Raw genomic sequence first — 24,244 nt, 5'->3', positions numbered from 1 at the left:
CTGAGGTTGCTAGCTGGCATCTTAGCGTTTTTGAGGGTTGCAGCGATTTCAGATCTTGCTACGTCTGCAGCGATGTGACCCAGGCCCCTGAGAGCAACGTCTACTTGGGCAATTATATCATTAACTGGTATGTGTTTAGGTGTGACTGCAAAGTTTAGACCTTTAGCTAAAACGGATTTCAGACCATCGGAAATAGAACTGTTACTGCGATTAATTACGACTTTATTAACGTCTAACTTTTTGGTGTGTGGGTCCGGTCTTTTGTTGAAGAGGAGGTTAAATTTGGAAATCAGGTTTTCCTTACATTTGGTCGACATAGTAGCAGCTGAAGAGGCAGTCATATTGTCTACATGTTCCCAATCCGATGTGGACATTATTGCCGTCAATGATAAGTGTGATTTGTAGAGTGTCTTGTCTAACTGATCTAGTTCTGTGCGTATAAGTCTGATTTTTTCTGAGATAAGAGCTAAGCTAGTTTTGAAAAGAATTCGTTTCGCATTAGAAGAAGTTACAGTAGCAGAGGTGAGTGTAAATGCGATTGGTATTACCCCAGAGTCGCGGCATCTCTTCAGGAAGGTGAGAGACTCGATCAGCTGAGCTTTCTTATCCCGGAGTTTGTTGAAGGATCTTAAAGTTATGTGAAAACCCTCCCCGTAGAGGCGATTAAATTTTGATTTAAAGCTTTCGTGACTGCAGTAATTCATATTCTTAGTTTTTTCGGTAAAGTCACGTTGAAGAGAAACAACAAAATAACAAAATATATATAAAACAATAAAAAATTCTCACGACGTTTCGACCATAACTCAAATGGTCATCATCAGGTGTGTCGGTTTGCATAAATTTATTTTGAAAACGGCATATTTATTCATTTATTTATATATATATAAAAAATAACGTTTGCGTCACGCGCAACGATTGGCAGTTTGCCCAGGACTAGTCCATCTATTTTTTGAAAAGAGGAGGGGGGAGACGAAATTTGTTTTTATGTATGCTGTCTGAAAGCCACTGTAAGCGTGAACAATCAATCAAGAACTGAAATGATTTATCAAATCTTTCCAATGATTGCTAAGATAGAATCCATCTTCTCGGTTGAAATTGTCTCTGTGTTTGTATATGTGGATAGCCTCATGAACGAATCTCTCATGGAAGCCAGATGGCTTACAAAGAACCTCCGTCTTGGAAAAGTCAATGGCATGTGAGCCTACTGAATTAGAACAATGATCTGCTACGGCCGAGGTGTTGGTCCTACCGTGTTTTAGGTCTGCTTTATGTTCACGAATGCGGTCCGAGATATGGCGTTTGGTTTCTCCAATGTAACTACTACCACAGAGGCAACTTAGTTTGTAGACACCAGGGTATTGTATGTCCGGAATCACATCTTTTACAGACGGAACCAGATCACGGATTTTATGTAATGTGTTGAAACGGACCTGGATCTTGTGTTTATTCAAGATTTTGGAGATCTTTTTTGTGATCCCAGCAATGTAGGGTAAAGTGATGGTTTTGAAAGGCTCCTCAAGAGGGTTCTTCTTCATGGTTTGAGTGATAGCTTTGCGGATTGTATAGTCGGAGTAACCATTAGCCCTAAGAGCTTGGTGTACGTGCTTGAGTTCACTGCTTATGTGTTCCTGGTCGGATATGCATTGGGCTCTATGATACAGAGTCTTGATGAGAGAATTCTTCTGTGATGGATGGTGGTGGGAATCCGGTTTCAGATAAGCATCCGTATGGGTAGCTTTCCTGTAGACAGAGTGGCTCATTGAACCATCAGGTCTCTTTTTAATTAGGACATCCAAAAAAGGTATCTTGCCATCTATTTCGACTTCCATGGTAAATCTGATGGCTGGGTGTATGGAATTGATGTGGTCGAAGAATTGGTCTAGAGCAGGCCGGCCATGTGGCCAGATAACAAAAGTGTCATCCACGTACCTCTTCCATAAGGTTGGGCGCAGAGTGGCAGTCTGGATGGCGTCAGTCTCAAATTTCTCCATGAAAATGTTAGCTATAACTGGAGAAAGGGGGGAGCCCATTGGGGTGCCCTCAGTTTGTTTGTAGAAAGTTCCATTCCAAGTGAAGTATGTATTGGTTAAACAGTGTCTCACCAGGGGGGGTACCTCAGTGTTTAGTCCTTGATGAACCAAGTCTTCAATGATTGCAATGGTGTCAGGTACAGGAACCTTGGTGAATAAGGAAACTACATCAAAACTGACAAGCAGGTCGTCTGGGGACAGGGAAATACCCTTGATTGTTGATACCAGGTGAGTAGAATTTTGTACCGCAGAGGTGGTCTTTCCAGTGAAAGGACGCAGGATTTCAGACAAAAAACGAGCTAGTTTGTAGGTGGGGGAGCTGATAGTAGAGACTATGGGACGAAGAGGTGTATCAACTTTATGTATTTTTGGTAAGCCGTATAATCTTGGTGGCCTGGCAGCAGAAGGTTTCAACGAAAACTGTTTAGATTGATCAATTAATGCGGTTGAATCAGAAATTATTTTGTTGGTTTGTGTGACGAGGCTGTTGGTGGGATCTCTTTTTATTTTTGTATAACTACCATCGTCGAGTAATTCTTTAATTTTGTTGTTGTATTCTATTTTATCCATGATGACAGTAGCATTGCCTTTGTCAGCTGAGAGAACTACAATATCATTCCTCTTTTTTAATTTATATAATTCAAAACGCTCATCTTTGCTGAGGTTGCTAGCTGGCATCTTAGCGTTTTTGAGGGTTGCAGCGATTTCAGATCTTGCTACGTCTGCAGCGATGTGACCCAGGCCCCTGAGAGCAACGTCTACTTGGGCAATTATATCATTAACTGGTATGTGTTTAGGTGTGACTGCAAAGTTTAGACCTTTAGCTAAAACGGATTTCAGACCATCGGAAATAGAACTGTTACTGCGATTAATTACGACTTTATTAACGTCTAACTTTTTGGTGTGTGGGTCCGGTCTTTTGTTGAAGAGGAGGTTAAATTTGGAAATCAGGTTTTCCTTACATTTGGTCGACATAGTAGCAGCTGAAGAGGCAGTCATATTGTCTACATGTTCCCAATCCGATGTGGACATTATTGCCGTCAATGATAAGTGTGATTTGTAGAGTGTCTTGTCTAACTGATCTAGTTCTGTGCGTATAAGTCTGATTTTTTCTGAGATAAGAGCTAAGCTAGTTTTGAAAAGAATTCGTTTCGCATTAGAAGAAGTTACAGTAGCAGAGGTGAGTGTAAATGCGATTGGTATTACCCCAGAGTCGCGGCATCTCTTCAGGAAGGTGAGAGACTCGATCAGCTGAGCTTTCTTATCCCGGAGTTTGTTGAAGGATCTTAAAGTTATGTGAAAACCCTCCCCGTAGAGGCGATTAAATTTTGATTTAAAGCTTTCGTGACTGCAGTAATTCATATTCTTAGTTTTTTCGGTAAAGTCACGTTGAAGAGAAACAACAAAATAACAAAATATATATAAAACAATAAAAAATTCTCACGACGTTTCGACCATAACTCAAATGGTCATCATCAGGTGTGTCGGTTTGCATAAATTTATTTTGAAAACGGCATATTTATTCATTTATTTATATATATATAAAAAATAACGTTTGCGTCACGCGCAACGATTGGCAGTTTGCCCAGGACTAGTCCATCTATTTTTTGAAAAGAGGAGGGGGGAGACGAAATTTGTTTTTATGTATGCTGTCTGAAAGCCACTGTAAGCGTGAACAATCAATCAAGAACTGAAATGATTTATCAAATCTTTCCAATGATTGCTAAGATAGAATCCATCTTCTCGGTTGAAATTGTCTCTGTGTTTGTATATGTGGATAGCCTCATGAACGAATCTCTCATGGAAGCCAGATGGCTTACAAAGAACCTCCGTCTTGGAAAAGTCAATGGCATGTGAGCCTACTGAATTAGAACAATGATCTGCTACGGCCGAGGTGTTGGTCCTACCGTGTTTTAGGTCTGCTTTATGTTCACGAATGCGGTCCGAGATATGGCGTTTGGTTTCTCCAATGTAACTACTACCACAGAGGCAACTTAGTTTGTAGACACCAGGGTATTGTATGTCCGGAATCACATCTTTTACAGACGGAACCAGATCACGGATTTTATGTAATGTGTTGAAACGGACCTGGATCTTGTGTTTATTCAAGATTTTGGAGATCTTTTTTGTGATCCCAGCAATGTAGGGTAAAGTGATGGTTTTGAAAGGCTCCTCAAGAGGGTTCTTCTTCATGGTTTGAGTGATAGCTTTGCGGATTGTATAGTCGGAGTAACCATTAGCCCTAAGAGCTTGGTGTACGTGCTTGAGTTCACTGCTTATGTGTTCCTGGTCGGATATGCATTGGGCTCTATGATACAGAGTCTTGATGAGAGAATTCTTCTGTGATGGATGGTGGTGGGAATCCGGTTTCAGATAAGCATCCGTATGGGTAGCTTTCCTGTAGACAGAGTGGCTCATTGAACCATCAGGTCTCTTTTTAATTAGGACATCCAAAAAAGGTATCTTGCCATCTATTTCGACTTCCATGGTAAATCTGATGGCTGGGTGTATGGAATTGATGTGGTCGAAGAATTGGTCTAGAGCAGGCCGGCCATGTGGCCAGATAACAAAAGTGTCATCCACGTACCTCTTCCATAAGGTTGGGCGCAGAGTGGCAGTCTGGATGGCGTCAGTCTCAAATTTCTCCATGAAAATGTTAGCTATAACTGGAGAAAGGGGGGAGCCCATTGGGGTGCCCTCAGTTTGTTTGTAGAAAGTTCCATTCCAAGTGAAGTATGTATTGGTTAAACAGTGTCTCACCAGGGGGGGTACCTCAGTGTTTAGTCCTTGATGAACCAAGTCTTCAATGATTGCAATGGTGTCAGGTACAGGAACCTTGGTGAATAAGGAAACTACATCAAAACTGACAAGCAGGTCGTCTGGGGACAGGGAAATACCCTTGATTGTTGATACCAGGTGAGTAGAATTTTGTACCGCAGAGGTGGTCTTTCCAGTGAAAGGACGCAGGATTTCAGACAAAAAACGAGCTAGTTTGTAGGTGGGGGAGCTGATAGTAGAGACTATGGGACGAAGAGGTGTATCAACTTTATGTATTTTTGGTAAGCCGTATAATCTTGGTGGCCTGGCAGCAGAAGGTTTCAACGAAAACTGTTTAGATTGATCAATTAATGCGGTTGAATCAGAAATTATTTTGTTGGTTTGTGTGACGAGGCTGTTGGTGGGATCTCTTTTTATTTTTGTATAACTACCATCGTCGAGTAATTCTTTAATTTTGTTGTTGTATTCTATTTTATCCATGATGACAGTAGCATTGCCTTTGTCAGCTGAGAGAACTACAATATCATTCCTCTTTTTTAATTTATATAATTCAAAACGCTCATCTTTGCTGAGGTTGCTAGCTGGCATCTTAGCGTTTTTGAGGGTTGCAGCGATTTCAGATCTTGCTACGTCTGCAGCGATGTGACCCAGGCCCCTGAGAGCAACGTCTACTTGGGCAATTATATCATTAACTGGTATGTGTTTAGGTGTGACTGCAAAGTTTAGACCTTTAGCTAAAACGGATTTCAGACCATCGGAAATAGAACTGTTACTGCGATTAATTACGACTTTATTAACGTCTAACTTTTTGGTGTGTGGGTCCGGTCTTTTGTTGAAGAGGAGGTTAAATTTGGAAATCAGGTTTTCCTTACATTTGGTCGACATAGTAGCAGCTGAAGAGGCAGTCATATTGTCTACATGTTCCCAATCCGATGTGGACATTATTGCCGTCAATGATAAGTGTGATTTGTAGAGTGTCTTGTCTAACTGATCTAGTTCTGTGCGTATAAGTCTGATTTTTTCTGAGATAAGAGCTAAGCTAGTTTTGAAAAGAATTCGTTTCGCATTAGAAGAAGTTACAGTAGCAGAGGTGAGTGTAAATGCGATTGGTATTACCCCAGAGTCGCGGCATCTCTTCAGGAAGGTGAGAGACTCGATCAGCTGAGCTTTCTTATCCCGGAGTTTGTTGAAGGATCTTAAAGTTATGTGAAAACCCTCCCCGTAGAGGCGATTAAATTTTGATTTAAAGCTTTCGTGACTGCAGTAATTCATATTCTTAGTTTTTTCGGTAAAGTCACGTTGAAGAGAAACAACAAAATAACAAAATATATATAAAACAATAAAAAATTCTCACGACGTTTCGACCATAACTCAAATGGTCATCATCAGGTGTGTCGGTTTGCATAAATTTATTTTGAAAACGGCATATTTATTCATTTATTTATATATATATAAAAAATAACGTTTGCGTCACGCGCAACGATTGGCAGTTTGCCCAGGACTAGTCCATCTATTTTTTGAAAAGAGGAGGGGGGAGACGAAATTTGTTTTTATGTATGCTGTCTGAAAGCCACTGTAAGCGTGAACAATCAATCAAGAACTGAAATGATTTATCAAATCTTTCCAATGATTGCTAAGATAGAATCCATCTTCTCGGTTGAAATTGTCTCTGTGTTTGTATATGTGGATAGCCTCATGAACGAATCTCTCATGGAAGCCAGATGGCTTACAAAGAACCTCCGTCTTGGAAAAGTCAATGGCATGTGAGCCTACTGAATTAGAACAATGATCTGCTACGGCCGAGGTGTTGGTCCTACCGTGTTTTAGGTCTGCTTTATGTTCACGAATGCGGTCCGAGATATGGCGTTTGGTTTCTCCAATGTAACTACTACCACAGAGGCAACTTAGTTTGTAGACACCAGGGTATTGTATGTCCGGAATCACATCTTTTACAGACGGAACCAGATCACGGATTTTATGTAATGTGTTGAAACGGACCTGGATCTTGTGTTTATTCAAGATTTTGGAGATCTTTTTTGTGATCCCAGCAATGTAGGGTAAAGTGATGGTTTTGAAAGGCTCCTCAAGAGGGTTCTTCTTCATGGTTTGAGTGATAGCTTTGCGGATTGTATAGTCGGAGTAACCATTAGCCCTAAGAGCTTGGTGTACGTGCTTGAGTTCACTGCTTATGTGTTCCTGGTCGGATATGCATTGGGCTCTATGATACAGAGTCTTGATGAGAGAATTCTTCTGTGATGGATGGTGGTGGGAATCCGGTTTCAGATAAGCATCCGTATGGGTAGCTTTCCTGTAGACAGAGTGGCTCATTGAACCATCAGGTCTCTTTTTAATTAGGACATCCAAAAAAGGTATCTTGCCATCTATTTCGACTTCCATGGTAAATCTGATGTCTGGGTGTATGGAATTGATGTGGTCGAAGAATTGGTCTAGAGCAGGCCGGCCATGTGGCCAGATAACAAAAGTGTCATCCACGTACCTCTTCCATAAGGTTGGGCGCAGAGTGGCAGTCTGGATGGCGTCAGTCTCAAATTTCTCCATGAAAATGTTAGCTATAACTGGAGAAAGGGGGGAGCCCATTGGGGTGCCCTCAGTTTGTTTGTAGAAAGTTCCATTCCAAGTGAAGTATGTATTGGTTAAACAGTGTCTCACCAGGGGGGGTACCTCAGTGTTTAGTCCTTGATGAACCAAGTCTTCAATGATTGCAATGGTGTCAGGTACAGGAACCTTGGTGAATAAGGAAACTACATCAAAACTGACAAGCAGGTCGTCTGGGGACAGGGAAATACCCTTGATTGTTGATACCAGGTGAGTAGAATTTTGTACCGCAGAGGTGGTCTTTCCAGTGAAAGGACGCAGGATTTCAGACAAAAAACGAGCTAGTTTGTAGGTGGGGGAGCTGATAGTAGAGACTATGGGACGAAGAGGTGTATCAACTTTATGTATTTTTGGTAAGCCGTATAATCTTGGTGGCCTGGCAGCAGAAGGTTTCAACGAAAACTGTTTAGATTGATCAATTAATGCGGTTGAATCAGAAATTATTTTGTTGGTTTGTGTGACGAGGCTGTTGGTGGGATCTCTTTTTATTTTTGTATAACTACCATCGTCGAGTAATTCTTTAATTTTGTTGTTGTATTCTATTTTATCCATGATGACAGTAGCATTGCCTTTGTCAGCTGAGAGAACTACAATATCATTCCTCTTTTTTAATTTATATAATTCAAAACGCTCATCTTTGCTGAGGTTTCTAGCTGGCATCTTAGCGTTTTTGAGGGTTGCAGCGATTTCAGATCTTGCTACGTCTGCAGCGATGTGACCCAGGCCCCTGAGAGCAACGTCTACTTGGGCAATTATATCATTAACTGGTATGTGTTTAGGTGTGACTGCAAAGTTTAGACCTTTAGCTAAAACGGATTTCAGACCATCGGAAATAGAACTGTTACTGCGATTAATTACGACTTTATTAACGTCTAACTTTTTGGTGTGTGGGTCCGGTCTTTTGTTGAAGAGGAGGTTAAATTTGGAAATCAGGTTTTCCTTACATTTGGTCGACATAGTAGCAGCTGAAGAGGCAGTCATATTGTCTACATGTTCCCAATCCGATGTGGACATTATTGCCGTCAATGATAAGTGTGATTTGTAGAGTGTCTTGTCTAACTGATCTAGTTCTGTGCGTATAAGTCAGATTTTTTCTGAGATAAGAGCTAAGCTAGTTTTGAAAAGAATTCGTTTCGCATTAGAAGAAGTTACAGTAGCAGAGGTGAGTGTAAATGCGATTGGTATTACCCCAGAGTCGCGGCATCTCTTCAGGAAGGTGAGAGACTCGATCAGCTGAGCTTTCTTATCCCGGAGTTTGTTGAAGGATCTTAAAGTTATGTGAAAACCCTCCCCGTAGAGGCGATTAAATTTTGATTTAAAGCTTTCGTGACTGCAGTAATTCATATTCTTAGTTTTTTCGGTAAAGTCACGTTGAAGAGAAACAACAAATAACAAAATATATATAAAACAATAAAAAATTCTCACGACGTTTCGACCATAACTCAAACGGTCATCATCAGGTGTGTCGGTTTGCATAAATTTATTTTGAAAACGGCATATTTATTTATATATATATATAAAAATAACGTTTGCGTCACGCGCAACGATTGGCAGTTTGCCCAGGACTAGTCCATCTATTTTTTGAAAAGAGGAGGGGGGAGACGAAATTTGTTTTTATGTATGCTGTCTGAAAGCCACTGTAAGCGTGAACAATCAATCAAGAACTGAAATGATTTATCAAATCTTTCCAATGATTGCTAAGATAGAATCCATCTTCTCGGTTGAAATTGTCTCTGTGTTTGTATATGTGGATAGCCTCATGAACGAATCTCTCATGGAAGCCAGATGGCTTACAAAGAACCTCCGTCTTGGAAAAGTCAATGGCATGTGAGCCTACTGAATTAGAACAATGATCTGCTACGGCCGAGGTGTTGGTCCTACCGTGTTTTAGGTCTGCTTTATGTTCACGAATGCGGTCCGAGATATGGCGTTTGGTTTCTCCAATGTAACTACTACCACAGAGGCAACTTAGTTTGTAGACACCAGGGTATTGTATGTCCGGAATCACATCTTTTACAGACGGAACCAGATCACGGATTTTATGTAATGTGTTGAAACGGACCTGGATCTTGTGTTTATTCAAGATTTTGGAGATCTTTTTTGTGATCCCAGCAATGTAGGGTAAAGTGATGGTTTTGAAAGGCTCCTCAAGAGGGTTCTTCTTCATGGTTTGAGTGATAGCTTTGCGGATTGTATAGTCGGAGTAACCATTAGCCCTAAGAGCTTGGTGTACGTGCTTGAGTTCACTGCTTATGTGTTCCTGGTCGGATATGCATTGGGCTCTATGATACAGAGTCTTGATGAGAGAATTCTTCTGTGATGGATGGTGGTGGGAATCCGGTTTCAGATAAGCATCCGTATGGGTAGCTTTCCTGTAGACAGAGTGGCTCATTGAACCATCAGGTCTCTTTTTAATTAGGACATCCAAAAAAGGTATCTTGCCATCTATTTCGACTTCCATGGTAAATCTGATGGCTGGGTGTATGGAATTGATGTGGTCGAAGAATTGGTCTAGAGCAGGCCGGCCATGTGGCCAGATAACAAAAGTGTCATCCACGTACCTCTTCCATAAGGTTGGGCGCAGAGTGGCAGTCTGGATGGCGTCAGTCTCAAATTTCTCCATGAAAATGTTAGCTATAACTGGAGAAAGGGGGGAGCCCATTGGGGTGCCCTCAGTTTGTTTGTAGAAAGTTCCATTCCAAGTGAAGTATGTATTGGTTAAACAGTGTCTCACCAGGGGGGGTACCTCAGTGTTTAGTCCTTGATGAACCAAGTCTTCAATGATTGCAATGGTGTCAGGTACAGGAACCTTGGTGAATAAGGAAACTACATCAAAACTGACAAGCAGGTCGTCTGGGGACAGGGAAATACCCTTGATTGTTGATACCAGGTGAGTAGAATTTTGTACCGCAGAGGTGGTCTTTCCAGTGAAAGGACGCAGGATTTCAGACAAAAAACGAGCTAGTTTGTAGGTGGGGGAGCTGATAGTAGAGACTATGGGACGAAGAGGTGTATCAACTTTATGTATTTTTGGTAAGCCGTATAATCTTGGTGGCCTGGCAGCAGAAGGTTTCAACGAAAACTGTTTAGATTGATCAATTAATGCGGTTGAATCAGAAATTATTTTGTTGGTTTGTGTGACGAGGCTGTTGGTGGGATCTCTTTTTATTTTTGTATAACTACCATCGTCGAGTAATTCTTTAATTTTGTTGTTGTATTCTATTTTATCCATGATGACAGTAGCATTGCCTTTGTCAGCTGAGAGAACTACAATATCATTCCTCTTTTTTAATTTATATAATTCAAAACGCTCATCTTTGCTGAGGTTGCTAGCTGGCATCTTAGCGTTTTTGAGGGTTGCAGCGATTTCAGATCTTGCTACGTCTGCAGCGATGTGACCCAGGCCCCTGAGAGCAACGTCTACTTGGGCAATTATATCATTAACTGGTATGTGTTTAGGTGTGACTGCAAAGTTTAGACCTTTAGCTAAAACGGATTTCAGACCATCGGAAATAGAACTGTTACTGCGATTAATTACGACTTTATTAACGTCTAACTTTTTGGTGTGTGGGTCCGGTCTTTTGTTGAAGAGGAGGTTAAATTTGGAAATCAGGTTTTCCTTACATTTGGTCGACATAGTAGCAGCTGAAGAGGCAGTCATATTGTCTACATGTTCCCAATCCGATGTGGACATTATTGCCGTCAATGATAAGTGTGATTTGTAGAGTGTCTTGTCTAACTGATCTAGTTCTGTGCGTATAAGTCTGATTTTTTCTGAGATAAGAGCTAAGCTAGTTTTGAAAAGAATTCGTTTCGCATTAGAAGAAGTTACAGTAGCAGAGGTGAGTGTAAATGCGATTGGTATTACCCCAGAGTCGCGGCATCTCTTCAGGAAGGTGAGAGACTCGATCAGCTGAGCTTTCTTATCCCGGAGTTTGTTGAAGGATCTTAAAGTTATGTGAAAACCCTCCCCGTAGAGGCGATTAAATTTTGATTTAAAGCTTTCGTGACTGCAGTAATTCATATTCTTAGTTTTTTCGGTAAAGTCACGTTGAAGAGAAACAACAAATAACAAAATATATATAAAACAATAAAAAATTCTCACGACGTTTCGACCATAACTCAAACGGTCATCATCAGGTGTGTCGGTTTGCATAAATTTATTTTGAAAACGGCATATTTATTTATATATATATATAAAAATAACGTTTGCGTCACGCGCAACGATTGGCAGTTTGCCCAGGACTAGTCCATCTGAAATCCGTTTTAGCTAAAGGTCTAAACTTTGCAGTCACACCTAAACACATACCAGTTAATGATATAATTGCCCAAGTAGACGTTGCTCTCAGGGGCCTGGGTCACATCGCTGCAGACGTAGCAAGATCTGAAATCGCTGCAACCCTCAAAAACGCTAAGATGCCAGCTAGCAACCTCAGCAAAGATGAGCGTTTTGAATTATATAAATTAAAAAAGAGGAATGATATTGTAGTTCTCTCAGCTGACAAAGGCAATGCTACTGTCATCATGGATAAAATAGAATACAACAACAAAATTAAAGAATTACTCGACGATGGTAGTTATACAAAAATAAAAAGAGATCCCACCAACAGCCTCGTCACACAAACCAACAAAATAATTTCTGATTCAACCGCATTAATTGATCAATCTAAACAGTTTTCGTTGAAACCTTCTGCTGCCAGGCCACCAAGATTATACGGCTTACCAAAAATACATAAAGTTGATACACCTCTTCGTCCCATAGTCTCTACTATCAGCTCCCCCACCTACAAACTAGCTCGTTTTTTGTCTGAAATCCTGCGTCCTTTCACTGGAAAGACCACCTCTGCGGTACAAAATTCTACTCACCTGGTATCAACAATCAAGGGTATTTCCCTGTCCCCAGACGACCTGCTTGTCAGTTTTGATGTAGTTTCCTTATTCACCAAGGTTCCTGTACCTGACACCATTGCAATCATTGAAGACTTGGTTCATCAAGGACTAAACACTGAGGTACCCCCCCTGGTGAGACACTGTTTAACCAATACATACTTCACTTGGAATGGAACTTTCTACAAACAAACTGAGGGCACCCCAATGGGCTCCCCTCTTTCTCCAGTTATAGCTAACATTTTCATGGAGAAATTTGAGACTGACGCCATCCAGACTGCCACTCTGCGCCCAACCTTATGGAAGAGGTACGTGGATGACACTTTTGTCATCTGGCCACATGGCCGGCCTGCTCTAGACCAATTCTTCGACCACATCAATTCCATACACCCAGCCATCAGATTTACCATGGAAGTCGAAATAGATGGCAAGATACCTTTTTTGGATGTCCTAATTAAAAAGAGACCTGATGGTTCAATGAGCCACTCTGTCTACAGGAAAGCTACCCATACGGATGCTTATCTGAAACCGGATTCCCACCACCATCCATCACAGAAGAATTCTCTCATCAAGACTCTGTATCATAGAGCCCAATGCATATCTGACCAGGAACACATAAGCAGTGAACTCAAGCACGTACACCAAGCTCTTAGGGCTAATGGTTACTCCGACTATACAATCCGCAAAGCTATCACTCAAACCATGAAGAAGAACCCTCTTGAGGAGCCTTTCAAAACCATCACTTTACCCTACATTGCTGGGATCACGAAAAAGATCTCCAAAATCTTGAATAAACACAAGATCCAGGTCCGTTTCAACACATTACATAAAATCCGTGATCTGGTTCCGTCTGTAAAAGATGTGATTCCGGACATACAATACCCTGGTGTCTACAAACTAAGTTGCCTCTGTGGTAGTAGTTACATTGGAGAAACCAAACGCCATATCTCGGACCGCATTCGTGAACATAAAGCAGACCTAAAACACGGTAGGACCAACACCTCGGCCGTAGCAGATCATTGTTCTAATTCAGTAGGCTCACATGCCATTGACTTTTCCAAGACGGAGGTTCTTTGTAAGCCATCTGGCTTCCATGAGAGATTCGTTCATGAGGCTATCCACATATACAAACACAGAGACAATTTCAACCGAGAAGATGGATTCTATCTTAGCAATCATTGGAAAGATTTGATAAATCATTTCAGTTCTTGATTGATTGTTCACGCTTACAGTGGCTTTCAGACAGCATACATAAAAACAAATTTCGTCTCCCCCCTCCTCTTTTCAAAAAATAGATGGACTAGTCCTGGGCAAACTGCCAATCGTTGCGCGTGACGCAAACGTTATTTTTATATATATATAAATAAATATGCCGTTTTCAAAATAAATTTATGCAAACCGACACACCTGATGATGACCGTTTGAGTTATGGTCGAAACGTCGTGAGAATTTTTTTATTGTTTTATATATATTTTGTTATTTTGTTGTTTCTCTTCAACGTGACTTTACCGAAAAAACTAAGAATATGAATTACTGCAGTCACGAAAGCTTTAAATCAGAAATTATCTTTGTTAATCTTCTTTGGTTCTTTCGGTAAAGTCACGTAGAATGAGAATAAAATAATAAATTGATAAAATAAAATAACAATAATATTCTCACGACGTTTCGGCCACAACACAAGTGGCCTTCATCAGGTGAAGGAACAGAACTGTCGGGACGACAGCACTTCAATGACTGCTGCTAAGATTCGCAGTGTCGTTTAAACTAGGTGGGAGAGGTAAAGCGCCTTGACAAAGGAGTTTACATATCAAACATGATAATTTAGCATTGAAATAGCTGCGTTAAAGTGTTGGATCAGCAGGGTGTTAAAGTCAGAAATTAGCATGTAACTGGGAGATTAGCATGATGTTAATGTGAGGGATTAGCATGTGCCTGGTCACGGAAATAGCTATGTTAAAGTCAAATTTTCCATCTCAACAAAGGCATTTAGTATATGGACGCTAAAGGACTGCAACTACCCAACTATCATACAATAAACCGATGTGAAAAAAAACTAAGTAGAAACTTCATCAATATAATAAATGTACTCAATATATTCTTCAATAAATTGAGCTATAAACATAAAGTAACTGGGTATACACTACACTATCTAATGAATACCATATAGTAAACTAATAAAAAAACTAAAATACAAACTACATCAATGTTATCAATAAACTCTATATACTCTCCATCAGCTGAGCTACTAACAATAAGTCGTTATACATTACAATGCCATATGGCGAAAAAAATGGGTGGCGGTTTTTTCCTTCTTTCCAACGTTAGCACCACGGAGAGCGACGAGCCTCGTTCAGACGGACGAGTCCATCCATGCTCGGAACGGAGGAGGGGGGAGAAACAGCCACGATGTGCTGCTCTGTCCTGTTGCGTTACAACCATGCCATAAACTAGACTACTATACATTGTAATGTTATACCTTCCAATCTAAACTACATTGTATAATATCGTATACACAGCCCAATGTAAGCTCTAACATTATGCATTATATTGATATGTCTCCAAATAAACTTTTTCCTACATTACACAACTATACACCGTAATATACACTACCATAGACAAACCCACCCTTGAATTATACAATGCGTTACTTTAGACTACCCTATACTTTAGACTGTAAAATATTAGACTTGTAATATTACACTATGTATTATTCTACCAACCCTACTGTATACCACACAGCTGTATATTCACTATAAAATGACAATACTATATATTGCCTTATGAATTATGTTAAACATTACAATGTTATACTATTTATTATTATATAACATGCTATAAACCAGGGGTGTCCAAACTACGGCCCGCGGGCCAACTGCGGCCCGCCATCCATTTTTAATTGGCCCGTATCAAAGTTTAAAAATATAATGGACTATGGCCCACTGTATTGCATTTCTTAATTTAAACACGAGATGGCGCTATTGTCTTGAACAAGTCAGCGTCTCCACAAAGCAAGCAATCGAAGAAAACATTTGCTCAGGGTCACCAGAAATGCCGGAACCGAAGAGACGCAAGATTGCAAGCGAGTGCAGAAAATTTCAGACTCGGTGGAAAAATGATTTTTTTTTCATAGAAACCAAGGGGAAGTGTGTTTGTTTGATTTGTAATGAGAGTGTTGCCGTGATGAAAGAGTACAATGTACGACGGCATTATGAAACGAAACATCAGACCTTCACGTTCTACACTGGCGCCGAGCGGAGAAAGAAGGTAAAGCAAATGGCAAGCTAGCCTGCTAACGCAGCAGCAGGGTTTTTTTTTCCGTGCTAACAAAGCTCAAGAAAATGCAACAATAGCCAGCAATGAAGTAGCTCAACTCATTGCCCTACACGGGAAACCTTTCTCAGACGGTGACTTCATCAAACAGTGCCTCACTAAAGTCGTGGGAATGTGCCTGGAGAAAATGCAGGATTTTAACGATGTTAGTATGTCCAGAAATAAGGTTGTGCGGCGAATTGAAGACTTGTCGGCTAACTTAAAACAGCAAGTGTCAGATAAAGCTTGTGCTTTCGATTTTTACTCGATTGCATGTGATGAGAGCACAGATGCCACGGACACTGCACGGCTGTTAATTTTTTTGTGGGGAGTTAATGAGAATTTTTGCATTACGGAGGAAGTGCTTGATCTTCGGAAGGACATGTTTGAAGCTGTGTCAGATTCAATTAACCAGGCTGGACTTAAATGGGACAAGCTGTGTGGAATTACAACGGATGGGGCTCCAGCAATGACAGGCGAGCGCAAAGGAATGGCTTCTATGGTGAGTGCCAAGGTGCAGGAGAGCGGAGGTGAGACTGTTAAAATGCACTGTATCATCTACCAAGAAGCCCTCTGTGCCAAGATAATCCAGCTTGGCGATGTGATGAACACAGTTGTGAAAAATGTTTAAAAAAATATGGCCCGAGGGCTTTACCACAGAGAATTGCAAGCGTTCCTCTCTGATGTCGATGCTGAATACGGGGACCTACTCTACCATTCTCAAGTGCGCTGGCTCAGTCGCGGCTCCGTGCTGCAGTGGTTTTATTCCCTGAGATCAAATATCGACAAGTTTTTGAAAGAAAAGGGCAGACCTCTCCATGAGATCAGTGACCCTTTATGGTTGGCAGGCCTGGCTTTTTTAGTTGATCTCACTGATCATCTCAACACCCCGAACAAGAGACTACAAGGCAAAGAGCAGCTGGTACCACAGCTGTATGTGCACATGAAAGCATTCCGTGCGAAGCTCCGTCTCTCTCATGACAGAATTCAGTCAGCGCTTCCAAGATTTTTCTGTCATTGAGAAGGAAATCACACTGTTTGCGGCTCCGTTTTCAATGGATGCAAAAGAAGTGGAGGAGAGTCTGCAATTAGAACTGATCGAAATTCAGTGTGATGATTCTCTGAAGAATCAGCATCAGCTTCTCTCCCTACCTGACTTCTACCGGAGGTTGGAAAAGGCCAAGTTTCCTCTGACGAGGCGCCATGCAAAACGAATGATGAGTCTGTTCGGCTCAACATACATATGTGAGCATGAGTCTGTTCGGCTCAACATACATATGTGAGCAGACATTCTCTCTGTTAACGCTGAACAAAAGCAGGCTGAGAACCAGAACGACCGACAGCGATCTCCGTGACGTCCTTCGCATCTCAACCACCAAACTTACTCCTGACCTGCCAGCTATCCTTCAGACCAAAGCGCAGCATCACTGCTCCCACTGAGCGTAACATTATTCCCATTACAGGTGAGTTAAAAATATACACACCGTTTTCATTTGTTAATAAGCCCAATTACTTCATAAATTCAGTCAATTAAAGTTGATGACAATTTTTTTAACAAACGTTAGTTGATGTGTTAACAAGCCCAATAATGTATTTGTGTAATAAGCTTGAAATATCCACATCCCCTATTTGTCTTCTTGGCTCTCCCTTCATGTGGACAATGAAGGGGGATCAGCACCCTAAGAACCAATCTGAGGCTGTCACTGAGAGAATTACCTGCCAACCTTTTTGTAAAAAATAAAATTTAAATCTACTAATGAAGAGCTATGATGGAGGCTTTTTTTCTTCAAACATGTTCAATAATCAAACGTAATTTACCTGCATTTGATTGATTTTGACAATATTAGTGCATGAGAAGTGAGGCAGTATACCTCACGTCTAATGAGTGGCCCAATCCTTCGTATATTTTTCTGTATGTGGCCCTCGGGAAAAAAAGTTTGGACACCCCTGCTATAAACCATACCATTGACTGTCGTGTGAAGGTATTAAGAGGCAGTGGCAGCGAATGGACTGCGATCTGAAAGTCACCATAAAATACAATCAATTAAGTACCAAAATGGTTTATAACGTCTTTCCAATGGTTACTAAGCCAGAATCCATCTTCTCGGTTGAAATTGTTTCTGTGTTTGTATATGTGGATGGCCTCATGAACGAATCTCTCATGGTAGCCGGATGGCTTGCAGAGAACGTCCGTCTTGGAGAAGTCAATGTCATGTGAGCCCACTGAATTATAACAGTGATCTGCCACGGCTGAGGTGCTCGTCCTACCGTGTTTCAAGTCTGCTTTATGTTCACGGATGCGGTCCCAGATATGTCGTTTGGTTTCTCCAATGTAACTGCTACCACAGAGGCAACTTAGTTTGTAGACGCCTGGGTACTGTATGTCTGGAGCCACATCTTTTACAGACGGAACCAGATCACGGATTTTATGTACTGTGTTGAATCGGACTTGGATCTTGTGTTTATTCAGGATTTTGGAGATCTTTTTTGTGACCCCCGCAATGTAGGGTAAGGTGATGGTTTTGAATGGCTCCTCAAGAGGATCCTTCTTCATGGCTGGAGTGATGGCTTTGCGGATTGTGTAGTTGGAGTAACCATTAGCCTTGAGAGCTTGGTGTACGTGCTTAAGTTCACTGGCAATGTGTTCCTGGTCGGAAATGCATTGGGCTCTATGGTATAGAGTCTTGATGAGGGAGTTCTTCTGGCATGGATGGTGGTGGGAATCCGGTTTTAAGTAAGCATTCGTATGCATAGCTTTCCTGTCGACAGAGTGGCTCATTGAACCATCAGGTCTCCTTTTAATTAGGACATCCAAAAAGGGTAGCTTGCCATCTTTTTCGACCTCCATGGTGAATCTGATGGCTGGGTGTATGGAATTGATGTGGTCGAGGAATTGGTTTGTGTTATGGTCGAAACGTCGTGAGAATTTTTATTGTTTTATATATATTTTATTATTTTGTTGTTTCCCTTCAACGTGACTTTACCGAAAGAACTAAGAATATGAATTACTGCAGTCACGAAAGCTTTAAAAGAAAATTTCATTGGAAAGACGTTATAAACAATTTCAGTTCTTAATTGATTGTATTTTATGGTGACATTCAGACTGCAGTCCATTCGCTGGCACTGCCTCTTCACACGACGGTCAATGGTATGGTTTATAGCATGTTATAATAATAATAAATAGTATAACATTGTAATGTTTAACATAATTCATAAGGCAATATATTGTATCGTAATTGTATTGTGAATATACAGCAGTGTGGTATACAGTAGGGTTGGTAGAATAATACATAGTGCAATATTACAAGTCTAACATTTTACAGTCTAAAGTATAGGGTAGTGTAAAGTAACGCATTGTGTAATTCAAGGGTGGGTTTGTCTATGGTAGTGTATATTACGGTGTATAGTCGTGTAATGTATGAAAAAGTTTAGTTGAAGACATATAAATATACTGCATAATGTTCGATCTTACATTGGGCTGTGTATACGATATTATACAATGCAGTTTAGATTGGAAGGTATAACGTTACAATGTATAGTAGTCTAGTTTATGGCATGGTGGTAACGCAACACAGGACAGAGCAGCACATCGTGGCTGTTTCTCCCCCCTCCTCCGTTCCGAGCATGGATGGACTCGTCCGTCTGAACGAGGCTCGTCGCTCTCCGTGGTCCTAACGTTGGAAAGAAGGAAAAAACCGCCACCGATTTTTTCGCCATATGGCATTGTAATGTATAATGACTTATTGTTAGTAGCTCAGCTGATTGGAGAGTATATAGAGTTTATTAATAACATTGATGTATATTCTTAGTTTTTTCGGTAAAGTCACGTTGAAGAGAAACAACAAAATAACAAAATATATATAAAACAATAAAAAATTTTCTCACGACGTTTCGACCATAACTCAAACGGTCATCATCAGGTGTGTCGGTTTGCATAAATTTATTTATAAATTTATGCAATTTATAAATAAGAATATGAATTACTGCAGTCACGAAAGCTTTAAATCAAAACATTGATGTAGTTTATATTTTAGTTTTATTAATTTGTTTACTATATGGTATTCATTATATAGTATAGTGTATACTCAGTTACTTTATGTTTATAGCTCAACGTATTGAAGAACATATTGAGTACATTTATTATATTGATGTTGTTTATACTTATTTTTTTCACATCCGTTTATTGTATGATAGTTGGGTAGTTGCAGTCCTTTAGCGTCCATATACTAAACGCCTCTGTGGAGATGTAAACTTTGACTTTAACATAGCTATTTCCGTGACCAGTCACATGCTAATCCCTCACATTAACATCATGCTAATCTCCCAGTTACATGCTTATTTCTGACTTTAACACCCTGATGATCCAACACTTTAACACAGCTATTTCAATGCTAAATTCTCCTGTTTGATATGTAAACTCCTTTGTCAAGGCGCTTTACCTCTCCCACCTAGCTTAAAAGACGCTGGGAATCTTAGCAGCAGTTATTGAAGCGCTGTTGTCCCGACAGTTCTGTTCCTTCACCTGAAGAAGGCTACTTGTGTTTTGGCAGAAACGTCGTGAGAATTTTATTTTTTATTATGTTTTATTTTTATTATTTTATTTCCATTCTACGTGACTTTATCAAAATAACCAAGAAGTTGCATAAAGTTGTTGCATGCTTGGGCTCCAGATGCCGAAATTACCTTTTAAAAAACGGCCAGTCTCATCAGATCTCAGAAGCTAAGCTTGCAGCGCCCAGCCCTGATGGTAACCCGGGGATACAAATTCATGTGGAGAAACAAATGTTCGCTTGTGACGACCAAGACTACGCCTGTCCTCCCAAGGACAGGCCTCACTGATTCCGAAGACTTTCATTTTCAGGAGGGTCCTGCCGAGTATTTTTGCAGTAGGGAGGCGATGTTGTGCTGTGCAGTGCCGGAGAGTAAGCTCATGCAGCCGGTCCACCCTGTCCTCTCTCCTCCCGTAGGGACGGGTCGGTCATAATAGCGGTCAGAAACACCCTCCACGTCACAAAACAGTTCAATTTCTCAATCCGCAGGTCAGCTCAAATCTGTATTGTGGGCGTTCCCTTGTACTCTACTGTGTACGTGGGGCTCTGGATCCAATCCCCTGATCACCATTGCATTCACTTAAATAATAATAAATTCTCCTGGCCACCCATAGAAAATTAGAGTGCACAATTATACGTGTGATTCATCACAGGCGAGCTCAGACCGGCCACACTTGCAGCTTAGGGCCTCGCATTAAGAGAGGGGGGGATCTCTAAATACGAAACAAGAAATGGACACGAGGTTTCGAGTTTTAACATAATTGCTTAATAAATAAAGATCGGTGAGAAAAAAAGACTCTCCAAAGCAGTTATTTTCATTCTGCTGACAAAAATATACAGGCATTCATAGAAGGGGCCTCTTAAACTTGACAATGGCATAGGGCCCCAGCAATGCCATCATCCGGCTCTGCTGCCGAGTGTCATCCCAATGAAGTAATCTGTAGTGGGAAACTCGTAGGTGTGTGCATGTGTGGAGGGAAACCTGTACTGCTGTCGTACGTTGTGACCGGGCGAGGCCAATTTCCGTCCTCATGGTCGGCCACGGCGTCCTGGTCTTCGTACTGCTGCTTGTTTTTGGCTGTAATGACACCCAACATGGACAACCCCATCACCTGCGTTCAAACAAGTGTTACACAGTACGTACACACGCGCAATAAAGCAACCACAAAGCACATACACTTTTAAATATAAAAGCACTGGGGGTCTAGTACTGTAGTCACCAATCCGTGTGTATTATTTATTTATTTGTTGGTCATTCTGATGGCAGCACAAACAGAAGCTGCATCCATAACTTCTCAATCCCCACAGTCCCAGGCCAAGGTCCATTCATGGAATTAATACAAATATTTACTTATTAGAGGGTGTTTTTGTTTGTTTGGGTTAGCTCGCGTAAATCTTAGTCAAGTTTGTCACGTAAACAAAACATGCCAATTAGTGACTAATTCAGCACATCGGTGTGTTGGAGAGTAAACCCAAAACATTTACAATTCAAGTACCGTGACGTTTCGCCTGTAACTACAACAACAACCCGCCTCGTCAGGTGACAGCCAGAGTTGTGGTGAAATCCTTCCCCTGTTTCGGTCTTTAATAGACGTAGACGGGGGATAAATGTGACGTCGTCGCTTGTAAGCAGATCCGATACGAAGACGGGGGGGAGGGGGGGTAATGTATTGATGTAAATTACAATGGATATCTGTTATTGATTGGGTTATTCGCAGTTAATCAACATACATAATTGTTACTCCTGCTATTATGGATTGACTCAAGCAGCTAGCGAAGGATGCTAGGTTTAGTAATATATGTTATATATGTCGCTATTGTTAACTTTCAATCACATGTCTTATGATCACTGTTGCATTGTTTTTATAGCATTATTTTAGTAACTTCTAGAAAGGTTTAGTTTAGCCTGATTTTTACATAGTGGACACTGTGTGTGTGTGCTGCGAGCTGAGTGGTGGAGGTACCTGGCAACAGTTGAACCGAGCCCGCTCGGCCTCTTCATCCGTGGCGACCAGGGTACAATCCTTACTATATTCTTGGTTCTTTCAGGTAAAGTCACGTAGATAGAAAATAACAACAATAAAATAAAAATAAATTAAAATAAAAGCAAAAAACCCACGACGTTTCGATCGCAACACGTGATGAAGACCGCTTGTGTTGCCACCGAAACCTCGTGGGTTTTTTGCCTTAACTTAAAATGTTATTTTCTATCTACGTGACTTTACCGAAAGAACCAAAAATTATGAATTCCTGCAAGTTACGAAAGTTTAAAGTAAAAATGTGACAGTCGTGTAACTAATCAGGCCTGGAGGATACAGTGGACCACGTGGTTTCCGGGGTTCGTTACCTTAACAAGTGACGTCACTTCCCTAGCAACGGTCGATCGTTACAGACGGAGGTGGACGCGCGCTCTGTGTGCTTAAAGATCGCATTCGGGAGCACACTTCAACAACGTTGTCAGTGAACATCGATAACGCGGTTAAATTACTTGGTAAACTTCATTGACAAACATCCGTGAGGTTGAACACTTCATTAACACAGTTAACGAAATCTATTGACAAAACGTGACCATCCGTGACTTCTCGTTCTGCCTTCAAGGCGGTGTCTTCCGTGAGTACATCCACACGCGCGCTGTATCAGGATAACATTAATCTGAGAGAACATCTATATGTGAATGTGTGTCTGTTCGAAATGTTTAATGATGAGGACGGTAATGATGATGGTGGTGGTGGTTGTAAGCTGTGATATGATTAGAGTCTCACGTGCGCTGCTGTGATTTTGTTGCAGGGTGGAGAGATGAGCAAGCCGACGGGAAGTGAGTACTGTAATTCCACACACAGACATACACACAGACACATGCACCTGTATACAAAGACAGATCCCCGTATAGCCTTAACAGACTATTGAGTCAAGTGCTGTTAGCGAGTTAGCACCTATGATGGGGTGGGTGGTCAGCACCGCATCCGGATGCCTTTGTCTCCCCACATTTGATGTTTATACGTTGCACGAGGTACTATTTTAAGTTTGAGTAGATGTAGGGGACGCACACGACCGGTTTTATTTATTAGTCACTGATGGTTGTGAATGGGAATCGAACTCAGGTCGATCCCCACAGACACAACTGCTCCCAACCACTCATACAGACACTGCACATAGACACAAACAAAGACAGAAATCTTGTGTATAGCCTTGAAACACTGTAGGAGCAAGTGCTGTTAGTGAGCACCTATGACGGCCGGCACCGCACACGAGGGGTGGGTTGCCAGCACCACACTTGTCCATCTTTGTCTCCCAAGAGGCGATGTTTACACACCGTATCAGATACTTATTTGAGGCTGAGTGGACCTAGGGGAGGCCCCTAACCGACTCAGATAACAACAACAGCCCTCATTCGCCACTAAGTGACGGAGACGTCACCATGGCGCTTGTGCCAGGCCTGGTGCACTCCGAGGCCACTTGAAGTGTCGAAGGCTTGCCGACAGGAGATCAGGGGACAGACCCCAGTGCGATGGGTTGACTGACTGAGATGACTGGCAGACGCACCACCTTTGCATCCTACTGTGCCAACTTGCTGCGTTTTAGTCATCCAGTGCACCGTCTGTTGTTGTGAGCGTCGCTCCTCTCACCCTCCTTTTTTGCTTGAGGGCAACTGCCACCAACTTCCCATAAGCATCCTTCACGAGCTTCCACCATAGAGGCAGATCTTGACACCAGTGGTACCAGTCTTTGGCAAGTCCACTTAGTTCCGTATCCTCCTGTACTGCATCAGTCCATCTCTTCTCCAGGCCGTGCCACGCCCATTTAGCCCCCTCTATCTGGAAAAACAGAGGCTGCTTGGGGATGCGGTGGCTGAGCAAGCAGGCTACATGACCCAGGCAATGCAGCCCTGCCCACCAGTGGAGCTCACTGTGAGCTGTTCACACATTCCAGCCTAGTTAAACCCAGGGTGGATCGTAGGCAGGCCAGTCTGAAAGTGTAAAGCTGGTTCAGATTTTTCATTTATTCTATCATTGGCCAAGAAGACCCAGCGTTTTGTGTCGAGTGACAGACCAGGTAGATACCCCAAAGTGTTAC

The 24,244-nt window shown here is 41.5% G+C and overlaps 1 protein-coding gene across 1 annotated transcript in view; it reads right to left on the bottom strand.

The window, feature by feature from the left end:
- The window catches only part of LOC142929732 (exosome complex exonuclease RRP44-like), a 159,312-nt gene extending 136,811 nt beyond the window's left edge, over positions 1 to 22,501 (bottom strand). Inside the window, exons 1-2 of the mRNA XM_076071488.1 lie at positions 22,135 to 22,501; positions 21,153 to 21,248 (exon numbers count right to left, since the gene is read on the bottom strand). Of these exons, the coding sequence (XP_075927603.1) occupies positions 21,153 to 21,203 (51 nt within the window). The 5' untranslated portion in view covers positions 21,204 to 21,248; positions 22,135 to 22,501. The remainder of the gene's footprint in view (positions 1 to 21,152; positions 21,249 to 22,134) is intronic.
- Positions 22,502 to 24,244: the final 1,743 nt, after the last annotated feature.

Source organism: Petromyzon marinus, chromosome 33 (genome assembly GCF_048934315.1).
Source record: "Petromyzon marinus isolate PM22_M1 ecotype Great Lakes invasive population chromosome 33, UKy_Petmar_22M1.pri1.0, whole genome shotgun sequence".
Taxonomy (NCBI): Eukaryota; Metazoa; Chordata; class Hyperoartia; order Petromyzontiformes; family Petromyzontidae; genus Petromyzon; species Petromyzon marinus.
Note: the sequence above shows the minus strand (reverse complement) of the source record. Positions and strands in the feature narration are given on the sequence as shown.